The 12,516-nt window shown below is 35.0% G+C and overlaps 1 protein-coding gene across 1 annotated transcript; it reads right to left on the bottom strand.

Annotated features, from left to right (window-relative positions):
• Positions 1-1,603: 1,603 nt before the first annotated feature.
• Positions 1,604-8,361, bottom strand: LOC132049065 (uncharacterized). Its single transcript, XM_059439725.1, has 7 exons — positions 6,824-8,361; positions 3,981-6,190; positions 3,618-3,887; positions 3,403-3,483; positions 3,123-3,219; positions 2,973-3,039; positions 1,604-1,934 (listed from the first exon to the last, which is right to left on the bottom strand). The coding sequence occupies exons 1-7, from the start codon at positions 7,125-7,127 to the stop codon at positions 1,889-1,891; spliced, it is 3,075 nt and encodes a 1,024-aa protein (XP_059295708.1). The 5' UTR covers positions 7,128-8,361; the 3' UTR covers positions 1,604-1,888.
• Positions 8,362-12,516: the final 4,155 nt, after the last annotated feature.

Below are 12,516 nucleotides of genomic sequence, written 5' to 3'. Positions count from 1 at the left end.
GATTGAAGGGTAGTTGAATTAAACGAGGAGAGACGCGCGGCACCAAAACCCTAATAGGCAGCAGAGAGTCACGACTTTGATAAATATAGGCAGGATTGCTATATTGACTGTGGACTGGACTTAGAAAAGAAAATGGGCTAATTTTTACAGATGGGCCCAAAATCCAACCAACTAAATGCTATTTTATCATGAAATTTATGAGTAAGCAAGAAGAATATATTGACCGTACAGACATTGCTACAAGAATATACACTATTGTATATCAAAAATATATATATATTCTATGTATGTCATACAGTAATATACAAAAAAAAAAAATTATTTGCTGACTATTTTGATGGACAACTATTGATGTTAATTTCTCTAAAAAAAACTTTTTTTTTTTTTGCGCGGTTATCCTTCATATGGACTGGTCTTTAATTTTTATCCCTATTTCTCATTTAATGAAAATTTGTGGGCCAAATTATCCTTATTCGCTAGTCTATGAAATCAGAGATTCTAGGTTCGAACCCTAGCAGAGTAAAAAAGAAAATAAAAAATCACAAGGCAAGGTTTTCATACAAACTATGCCTATTCAGGGTAAAGTATGCCTTACGGCATGGTTCTATAGGATAGCTTAATTTCTACAAAATTATGTCTTGTGGCATAGTTTTGTAGGATAACTTAATTTCTATAGAGCTATGTCGGACAAGATATACTTTTTATGTATTTTTGCCCGAATAGACATAATTTATTATGAAACCTTGCCTTGCGATTTTTTTTTTTTTTTACTGCTAGGGTTCGAACCCAGAATATTAGGGGTATTTTCAACCACTTTTTAATCACTTAAAAGTGCTGAAGGGCAAAAATTGAAGACCAACGATTCTAGGGACAAAAATTAAAGACCACCCCAAGATACGGATGATCGTGCGAATTGCTAACAATAACATAACCAATGTAATCCCACAAGTAGGATGTACGCACAACTTACCTCTACCTCAATGGGGCAGAGAGACTATTTCCGATACACTCTTGGCTCTAAATATAGGCAGGATTGCTATATTGACTGTGGACTGGACTTAGAAAATGGGCTAATTTTTACAGATGGGCCCAAAATCCAACCAACTAAAATTGTAATCAGCTCGTTTGCTCCTTGCTACCTACTCGAACTATTAATATTAGCTAAATAACCCTTTCTTTGTGTTTAACCGTTAAACACAACCAAGCAAAGGGAGGAAAGAGCTATAAGGAAGACTGATTATTTGGCTAGCGAATGTAATTATTTTGGCCAACCGGCCTAATGTGTAACTTACCTTTTTTAAAGGGAATTTTAACATTTTTTTTACATGTTCAAACCCAATTTCCTCCATAAAAATTCCAATCCAAATGGCCAAAAAAAAAAAAAAAACATTTATACGTTTTCTCATTGGAGGGGCGAGAGTACCTTAAACTCCCACAGAAATGAAAAAGAAAAAAGATTAACCGGATTTCTTGCTCCTTTATTAGTTGGCGTTAAAATGCTTTTGTCAGTATACCGAGTGGGGGAAAATAATCCAATCATTTTCCTTCGATTTTCTTGATACCGCATTGTGGTTAAATCATTTTCCTTAGTAAAATATTTCCATAACAAAAACAAAAAGAACATTGTGCATTTACATTTGTTCAAGGGTTATAATATCCATTAGCAAACCAAGTAAATTTACAAGGGAATAGATAACATGACAACTTTTTTCTGGACAAACTATGAGAACTTAGTTGCTGTACCAATATAACCAGAAATACATCTTCCCAGCTAAGGATATTATCATCTGTTCTTGGACTAGTAGCATTTTTCAACCAATATACAAGTAGTTGGGTGCGAAGCTTCCGTTGTGAAAAAAGCTCGTCCTTGTCAATATAGGACTGTCGTTCATTCTTTACAGCTTTTGTCATGAAATTTTGAGAACAGTTGATGCCTGTACTTGAAAAAACAATAATGGAAGTCAACCAGTTAGGCATTTTCCAGTAGATGGTCCAAATGCCATATAAAGTGCAGATGACTAAAAATGATCCAAGAACAACATCCAATTCGTTTAACCTTGTGTTAGTATGTACTAACTACTATGTACTAAAATTAAGCGGGGGCTTAGGTTAAATTTCTTGATTCCAAAATTAGTGATATAACAATCTTTTGCATGGGTGTTGCCGGTGCAAATAAGAAACTTCAGAATCCCTTCCGATAGATAACAAAAGTAGGGGTGATTTTGCAGAAATAGGATCATTTAATGCCTGATGTTTAAATTTTGTGCCCGTTTAAGGAATTTGTGCAAAAATAACTTTGGCGCTACACACAGAAGAATGAATTATCACGCTTCAACAAGTTATGACAGGTGCGTCATAAATTTAGTACAATCTTCATTCTCCTATCTTATTAAATTGTTCACAAATCTTTGCCGGATTGCACAAATTCCTTAAACAGGGACAAAATTTAAACAGCCACAAAGCGTCATTTTTGTGCAAATTTTCGTAAAAGTAGATGTCAGTTGAAAGCCTTTTCATGACATGACTAACTACTCGATGCTAAGAATTCAGACATTTCAACCACTTAGCACATAGAAAGCAAGCTAGCATTTTATGCAGATATATTGAAAGGGCCAAATTTTAGTCACAGTTCAATAGAATTTCTCAAATCATCCGGTTATGCAAAAAATTGCTGCCCACAGTAGAGGTTAGTAATTCTTCTTTTGGCCAAGAATTCATTTAGATATTGAAAAGACAAGGCAAACCAAGGTGCATACTATAAAGCTTCAATTCACTAGATGAAAATTATTTTTCACTAATAACACAATTGAGCACTCAGATGAAATCTAAAGACATGCGCCCCCCCCCCCACCCCCACCCCCTCCTTCCCCCTCCACAAAATCTTTAAGCAAGTGGAGCACCAAAAACAATGGTAATTTTGACCCTAAAGAGGAAACAGATAGAAAATGTTGTTTTCTTTTTGCAATACATACCTATTGTACTCCAGTTTCTGGATAACAATCCCATTAAGCAAGAGCTCTGAATTATAAACCGGAAATCCTGCAATAGTGATACTTATTGCCATTAATTCCAAAAAAGCAGTTATTTGCTAGAAGCGTGAAAAAAATAAAATGAAATCATACCTTTTTCCAGATATGGAAGGCATATTTTGTGATCTTCTTCGCCGGAAAGAACTAATAGGTCATCATAAGTGATTTTACTATTAGATTCATCCACCACCTAAAGATTAAAAGAAAAAAGGAAAAGAAAGTTCCTTAACTGACATATACTTGTTATAATAATGCATTAATAAAAGGAATTTATGAACTTGGATGATTTTTTCGCCATGCACAATCGTCACACATTAAGAGTAGCAACAAAACAACATTAAAAAGGTATCAAATTAATGCCATGGTTACATACCTCACCATGCACTGCCTTGACCAAACTTAGAAGGGTATCTCTATCAGGTTTTACACCTGGAGTGATAATGACTCTTTGACCCTGCTAATTCACATGGAAAAAATGAAGCTTATGATAGATAGCCTGAATAAGTCGCTACTAAGTAATTAAAAGTACACTTTTTCAAACAACTAAAACTTTTAGATGAGATTTGTTACACAATTATATACACGTACCTCTAGAAGGGGATGCTTTCTAGCACGAGAAAGTGAAGCAGGCATCGTAAAACCAAGTTCCTTTTCCTTTTTGGCATCTCTTAAGATATATTTTTTCTCATCAACAAAACAGCTTGCTCTCCCACAGCTGTCAAGCCATAAATGTGTTACAATTGGTTTTCCACAGGCAATGGCCTCTAGCATATTCCTAGTTCTAACAAAGCTGTCAGTGACAAAGTGTGTGGCTTTAGAACAATTCGACGCGGAGATAAATCCCAGTCTTGCTAAAATCTGCATCCAAGGGCAATTAGAAAAACATTAAATCGTTGCCTAACACTTGGTCAAGTTAAAGGCAAAGATATCTCAGATAACGGGGAACAGTACCTTTTTCTGCTGCTTGATTAATTTGCTATCCAGGCTCTGGCTAAATAAGACACGAATGTCACCTTCACCTTTTCTTCGTCGTAAACCTCTGGGCAGAAAATCAGGTAATTTCTCTGCATAGCCCAATCTAATAAGCTCTTGAGAAAGAGTTGATCTAGAGAGACTTTTCATGTGTTGCTTGCCTTTCTTGTGATCATTAAGACTGTATGATGGATCTGAGTTTCCACTTGACACTATGTCAGATATCATGTCCTTTGTCAAAATATTAGTGGATGTAGAGGTCATTTCATTTAATTTGGCAGACTCAGCAGATTCAACTCTTTTGAAGTCCATGGGCATCATCTTTTGACTTGTGACGGGATATTTACAAATTGAGGAATAAGATATACGTGTCCTTTTCCCTTTAGAGGCCCAGTTTTCCAGTTTCACTTGACTCAATGTTGCTGCTACACTTTGACGAATTTCTCCTTGTTTCTTCAGGCTAACATTTCTAGCGTTCCTTGAGGTGTTGGTACCTGATTTGGAAACTTTTCCTCTTACAGCAGCCACTTTGAACAAATTGTCATTTAACTCTCCTACCTCATGTGGCTTCCTTCTTTTCTTTGGAAATTCAGACTCCAAGCTCCTGAAATTTAGAGACACTTGATGCCTAGTTCTATGAACAACGGAAGAAAAACCTCTGGTTTTTCCTCGTAACAGCTCTATTTCAGCTGAGCTACATTCAGTAGGTTCTGATGAACTATCATCAATGTTAAACTCTCTTGAGAAAGCTATCTCAGGATATTCCCCTTCTTTAACTAGGCTGGTTTCCGGAATGTGAGGAGCACAAACTGCATCACTTTCCAAAGGAGGGGCATGTAGCAGGGTTTCCATAGCTTCAGCAGCCAGTTGAGTATCAAGGCCAACATCATATGTATCTAATACATCTGATTGATTTCCGTCATTTTCAACCTGTTTCTCAAATGCCCCCATATCAAACTGCTGATCTGATTTCCTTAGGAAGTTTGGTTCCACCTTATTTAAATCTGTCATACTTCCCATTGGCCCCTTGCTGGATTGGACACTTGATATTTTTTGTTTCCTCAGTCTGCAATTCTTTCTGTGATAGGTCAATATCTTTCTGTGTCTTGAAAAACAACCATTTGTACTATCACTTTGCCTCTCAGGCCAGTCAAAAACTTCGGAGTTTTTTACTGCATTTTGGACATTCATTCTGCTTGCCGAACTTTGAACAACAGAACAAAAACCTCTTGTTTTGCCTCTTAATTGCTCTATTTCAGCTGAGCTACATTCAATAGGTTCTGATGAACTATCATCGATGTTAAACTCTCCTGAGAAACCTCTCTCAGGATATTCCCCTCCTTTAGCTAGGCTTGTTTCTGGAAAGCGAGGGGCACAAACAGCATCACTTTTCAAAGGAGGGGCATATAGCAGAGTTTCCATAGCTTCAGCAGCCATTTGAGTATCAAAGCCAACATCATATGTATCTAATACATCTGATCGATTTCCGTCATTTTCAACATGTTGCTCAAATGCCCCCATATCAAACTGCTTATCCAATTTGCTTATCATACTTTCCATTGGCTCCTTACTAGATTGGACACCTGATACTTTTTGTTTCTTCAGTGCGTAGTTCTTTCTGTGATAGGTCAATATCTTTCTGTGTCTTGAAAAAGAACCATTTGCACTATCAGTCTGCCTCTCAGGCCAGTCAAAAACTCCGGAGTTTTTTACTGTATTTTGAACATTCATTCTTCTTGCCAATCTTTGAGGTCCCCTACGGCTGAAAATTGGAGGCGATACAATCTTATTTGCCCCTCCAGCTTTGACTTCATTGAGTGCATCTTCATTGTAAACTGATAGATAGTGGTCAACGAAGTCCAGAGCGCTAGCTTCGGATAACTCTTCAGGTATTTGAGATTCAGTGTTACAAGAATGAAGTGGAAAATCTTTATCTCCATCCACACCATAACCAGTTAAGGCTTCCGTTTCCACATTTCCCTCGAAAATTTCATTCTTGGTTATTTCAACAGCCTGACAACAATGCTCTTCAACTCTTGGTTTTGTACTAGCATTTATTTTAACAACTTGTGAAGATATCCTGCCACTAACCTCAGAAAACTGCTTCTGTTGATTAGTATTCTCAAAATTGGTGGTGCTTTTGGCTGAATCCATATATTTAAAAAGATTCTTTGACCTCCGTAGACATCCTAATAAAAATATAGATAAGATTCAAGGTACAATAAAAGTAGGAGATACACGATAGGAAAGAATTCATGACATGCGCATTGGAAGATGCTATGCCAATCGAGGAAGCTAGTAAGATTTGGATTAAGAAGACTTTCTCAATAGATGTAGAAATAGTTAAGTCATAAATTATGTTGACAGCTGCTGATCAACTTCAACACTTACACTTCAGATATACTTTACTCAAGTCAAACTGAACATTGAACTATGCCATATATGCCATAAAAGCTTTCTAATCTCTACACGTTTCTTGCTTTTGATCTAAAAAAAAGACATGGTTATCTTCCATAATTGTGAGAATAATATGGTATTCAACAGTAAATATGAGTCCATTCAGCAATTTACAGCCTAAAAACAACATTTCCAATGGCATTGAAGCACATAAACATATACAACAGGTTGTCCTCCTTCAAAATGTTACAGCTGCTAGAATATTGAGCTAATGCACTGAGGAGTACATTGAGCTAGAAAGTTGCTAGATACAGAGCTTTAGTATGATTACAAATGAGTAAATGATCATAAATCAGATATCATTACTTGGATTATTATAAGAATGATCCTAAGTGAAAGGGCATGTTTGTAAGACAAATGCTTACCCACATAGGTTGGTCGAGAAGCCGGTGAGAATTTCCACTTATCCAGCCGCTGTTTATACCTTGTATCATCAGAAGATCTCAACTTTGATATACTTTCCACTTCAGTACCGTGCATTCTTTCATCGTCACTGTCAAGGACAACCGCTTCCTCACATTCATTTGCCAAATGAGAATTCTCATTTTCAACACAATCAGGGATATCCAAAATCTTTGCAGAAAAATCAAGGTTCTCCATTCCAGTCGTAGAACTCTCAATGTTAAAAGTATCATAGATGGGAAGTGTATATGCATTCTCAGCTTCCATTCTGCTCTGATTCTGTCCGTTATTAGCTTGTCCTCTGATCACAAAATACAACAACAACAACTACTATCCATCAATGCCAAGCAAGTTGGGGTAGGCTATATGAATCTTCACTGATCATTGCACTCCATTTTGCTCTCTGATCACAAAAGCATGTAAAAAAAAAATCTGATCAAATGCCCTAAAGCAGATTGTATGTTTAATGTATAAGACTCATATAACGGTATAACCTACTCCAACTATCAAAAATAAATGAGATTGAGTCAGTTATTGCTCCTTCAACTAACATACACTGGTTCAATCTGTTTGTAAACTTTTTAGGGGAGTGGGTAAGCTAAATATTGAGATTTGAAAATATCCGTAATTCCTCTTTACCTTAACCTAATTCACGGACTCAGCAAATTTGCAGTTAAATTAATAATCTGTAGAATAATCTAACAGCTCAATTGCCAATCCATTATGAAATTCGTAGCCTAAACATTCAAGGAGCAATGTGTTCGATCAACCTCAACCAGAATATAATTTTGTTAAATCTTCCTGTAAAATCAACAACAGAGATAGCAAATAAACAGACCAAACTATGAATTCAAGGAGCAATCTGTTTGACAACCCTCAACCAAAATCTAATTTTGTTCATTTTTCCTGCAAAATCAACAACAAAAATAAGAAAACACACAAACGTATACACATACGATCATGTTGAAATCTAGGAGACTTTTATCTTCATCATCATCACAACATCAGGATAATCAAAAGCGCATCCAACCACAAGCAATAAATAATCTCAAAAAATATCACTAAATAATCATTTTGTACAAAAAAGCAAAAAAAAAAAAAATTGTTCATGCTTAATGAAACAACAACCCATTGAAGAAGGGGAAGACAGGCAGTAAACAGTACTTTCATGATATAGTTAAATACAAGCGAAAATTTAATCTATGTGGCTAAGCATACGTTAAATTTTTGCAGTTCAATCAATAATCTGTAAAATACTTTTAACATCCCAATTGTCAATCCATTTGAAATTCCTAGCCTGTCATTCAAGGAGCAATGTATTTTAATCAACCAACAACAACAACAACATACCCAGTGAAATCCCACAATGTGGGGTCTGGGGAGGGTAAAGTGTACGCAAACCTTACCCCTATCTCGGAAGATAAGGAGGTTGTTTCCGAAAGACGGCTCAAGAGAAAACACGACGAGAAAAGGTCAGATAAGCACAAGCAATTCAAAGCAAAATGAAAATGAAACTAAAGAAAGCGAAAAAGTCATGACAGAGAGTCTGAGAAAAAGAAGCAGTAGCTACCAAAAACTAATTTTGTCCAGTTTTCCTGCAAAATCAACAACAGAAATAGCAAATACGCAAACATTTACACATACGATCATGTTGAAATTTCAACTATTTTACGAGGAGACATTTATATATCCTCGTCATGATCGTCGTCAACAACAACATCAGAGGCAAATCAACCACAAGCAATGAATAATTTTGAATCCTCATATTACAAAGTAATCTAATTTTGTTAAATTTTCCTGTAAAATCAACAACAGAAATAGCAAGTACACAGACAAAAATATGAATTCAAGGAGAAATATGTTTGACAACCCTCAACCAAAATCTAATTTTGTTCATTTTTCCTGCAAAATCAACAACAAAAATAGATAATCATCATCATCACAACATCAGGATAATCAGAAGCGCATGCAACCACAAGAGTTAAATAATCTCAAAAAAAAAAAAAAAAACACTAAATAATCATTTTGTACAAAAAACCAAAAAAAAAAAAAAAAAGTTTGTTCACGCCTAATGAAACAACAACCCATTGAAGAAGGGAAAGACGGGCAGTAAACAGTACTTCCACGATATAGTTAACTACAAGCGAAAGTTTAATCTATGTGGCTAAGCATATGTTAAATTTTTGCAGTTCAATCAATAATCTGTAGAATACTCTTAACATCCCAATTGTCAATCCATTTGAAATTCCCAGCCTGTCATTCAAGGAGCAATGTATTTTAATCAACCAACAACAACAACAACATATCCAGTGAAATCCCACAATGTGGGGTCTAGGGAGGGTAAAGTGTACGCAGACCTTACCCCTATCTCGGAAGATAGGGAGATTGTTTCCGAAAGACAGCTAAGCACAAGCAGTTCAAAGCAAAATGAAAATGAAACTAAAGAAAGCGAAAAAGTCATGATAAAGCAGTCTGAGAAAAAGAAGCAGTAGCTACCAAAAACTAATTTTGTCCAGTTTTCCTGCAAAATCAACAACAGAAATAGAAAATACGCAAACATATACACATACGATCATGTTGAAAATTCAACTATTTTACTAGGAGACATTTATATATCCTCGTCATGATCGTCATCAACAACAACATCAGAGGCAAATCAACCACAAGCAACAAATAACTTTGAATCCTCATATTATTAAGTAATACTCCCTACGTTTCCTTCTTAGTCAGTCCCAAAAAGAATGATATCTTTCTACATTTCGTAACAATTATTCAAACACCTTCACATAAATTGGGATAGATGGAGTAATCATGTTGTGCACAAAACAAAAAAAACAATTTTTTTTTACTAATGAAATGACAATCTAATTCACGGACTTTGTAATTTACGCTTAAATTAAAAATCTATTGAATACCCTCAATTGCCCATCATTCAAGAAGCAATGTGTTTGATCAACCCTCAACCAAAATCTAATTTTGTCAACTTTTCTCCACAAAATCAACAACAAAAATAGCAAATACGCAAACATTTACACACGTGATCATGTTGAAATTTCAACTATTTTTACTAGGAGACATTTATCCTCGTCATGATCATCATAGGCAAATCAAACACAAGCAATAAATAATTTTGAATCCTCATATTACTAAATAATACTCCCTTCATTTCCTTCCTAGTCAGTCCCAAAAAAAATGATACCTTTCTACATTTCGTAACAATTTAATTATAAAAAGTGAAATTATTTATAGCCACAAAATATTCTCTTAAAATGCATGCTCAGTCAAACACCTTCACATATATTGGCATGGACCGAGTAACCACTTTGTGCAAAAAAAAAAAAAAAAAAAAAAAACTAATGAAACGACAATCTAATTCACGGTTAAATTAATAATCTATAGAATACCCTAACAGCTCAATTGCCTATCATTCAAGGAGCAATATGTTTGATCAACCACAAGCAATAAATAATTTTGAACCCTCATATTACTAAATAATACTCCATTCGTTTCCTTCTTAGAGCCTGTTTGGATGGGCTTAAAAAAAGCAGCTTATAAGCTGAAAACAGCTTATAAGCCATAACAAAATAAGTTGGGCTACCCCAACTTATTTTTTGTTTTAGATAAGCTAAGCCAAAACGGGCCCAATTATTTTTTTGAAACTTATTTTAAGACAAAAATGACAATTTGCTAAAACACAAAAAAAAGTGAAAACAGCTTATAAGCAACTTATAAGCCAATCCAAACGGGCTCTTAGTCAGTCCCAAACAGAATGATAATCTTTCTACATTTATTAACAATTTAATTATAAACTTCTCATTTTACCGTTAATGAAATGATTTCTTAAATTCCGTGCCGCCCAGTCAAACACCTTCACATAAATTGGGATGGACGGGACGGAACCTCAACCAAAATCTAATTTTTGTAAACATTTCCTGTAAAAATTAACAGCAGAAATAGCAAATACACATACGATTATGTTGAAATTTAACACTATTTTACTATTGAAGAAAGGTCAGTAAAAACAGTTAAAACGATATATATATATAGTAAAATAGAAGTGAAAAATTAATCACCTGATTAATAACACAAAGATTGTAGAGAAAGTAGAATAATCGAACTATCTAGGGATTAGTAAATAGTCGATACAGTGTATATTAAGTGAGGTTTTGTTAAATGGTAAATTGAGTTTTTTGATGAGAAACTTTTTGGAGGGAAATAGTACACATACGTGGACGGCTTATAAAAGAAAGCTTTTAACACATTTGGCCGTCTGGCACCAATAATTACACTGCCTGACCAGACGTCTCGGGTTCGAATTCTCTGAAAAAAATACTTCGTAGTAGCTCTTTTCCTAGACTTGGGCCTTATCCGATGCGAATCTGGATATAATCGGATTTCAATTCGGGTACCGGTACTCCTTCCTTTTTATTTTACTTGACTCTTATATTAATTTTTCTTTTTTACTTGTCGATTTAAGCAAATCAAGAGAAATTTATCATTTTCTTTCGATACTAAATTATTATTAATAATAACTACATAAAGTACTACTTCGTCGTTCCAGAAAGATTGTCTTAGTTTAACTTTACACGGAGTTTAAGAAATAAATGAAGACTTTTGAAATGTGTGATCCAAAACAAACTTTAAATATTTGTGTTGTTGTAAATCATCTCATAAAGTTAAATTATTTCTAAATATAGATGTTCTGGGGGTGGGGAATTAGGAGGCAATGAACTTGGAATATCACTAATGGAACTTGTTTTCTCTACTTCCCTTAGGAAAAAACAATTTACTCATTTTGAAGTAACTTGTTTTCCAAGAAAAAATGTTTTCAAAAGATTTTGACCAACCAAACATGGCAACATTGAAAACATTGTCTGGAAAAGGTTTCCTCCATACCAAACACACCCTAAAATTTGATTAAAAAATGAGGACCATGACCCCATGATAGTTCCACAAATAAAAATGTGAAAAAAGTAAAACTTATAGTTAATTCCCTAAGGGGCGTTCCGAGAATCGAACTCGGGACCTCTCGCACCCAAAGCGAGAATCATAGACCAAACGCCCAGGTGTCAATCAAACAACTCCGTAAGGGAAATGAGAGATGCAACTAAAAAAAAAAAAATAGAAGCTATTTCGAGAGAAACATTCCATGTATTATTGGTTTGGCACAGCAGATAAATATAATATCTGATACCGAATTTTCACCGAGAGAAAGCAAAATGTAAAGAAGTAAACACATAAAGAAGCCAAAGTATTCAACATCATATCCGATTTCAATTAGTCGGGTCGAATCCCGTTATCTCTCCAATCCCAAATGATGGAAGGAGACTCCACACCTACTAAGTCATTATCGGGAGATACCTACTTGTACATGATGTTTATACAAAACCAATCGATTTAACCATACGAGTTAACAATTGAAGTAAGAACACATATGCCACTTAATCATAACTACTATGTAAAGGTTTGAATGACAAACATACGTTATGTATTCATTTACTTATTGTAAACACGACATGTTTACCTGCTGGTCCATCACAAAGAGAAAGGAGATAAGAGAGATGATGTATGTGGCTGTGTTTTGAGCCTCTAAGCCAATTCCAAAGTCTTTTTCAGTTAGGCCTACAAGCAGAATTCATTTTTCCCCTTTCCCATC

The sequence above is a fragment of the Lycium ferocissimum genome, chromosome 3, assembly GCF_029784015.1.
Source record: "Lycium ferocissimum isolate CSIRO_LF1 chromosome 3, AGI_CSIRO_Lferr_CH_V1, whole genome shotgun sequence".
NCBI lineage: Eukaryota > Viridiplantae > Streptophyta > Magnoliopsida > Solanales > Solanaceae > Lycium > Lycium ferocissimum.
The sequence above is the reverse complement of the archived record's forward strand: the minus strand, read 5'-3'. Positions and strand labels throughout refer to the sequence as shown.

What these genes read in the sequence shown, in the direction of transcription:
- LOC132049065 (XM_059439725.1), bottom strand. Translation starts at nt 7,127, where the DNA reads ATGGAAGCTGAGAATGCATATACACTTCCCATCTATGATACTTTTAAC. An exon ending in TTCTCGACCAACCTATGTGG is followed by an intron (nt 6,191 to 6,823) that starts GTAAGCATTTGT and finishes TATTTTTATTAG; the next exon opens with GATGTCTACGGAGGTCAAAG. An exon ending in CAGAAACTGGAGTACAATAG is followed by an intron (nt 1,935 to 2,972) that starts GTATGTATTGCA and finishes TTTCAAGTACAG; the next exon opens with GCATCAACTGTTCTCAAAAT.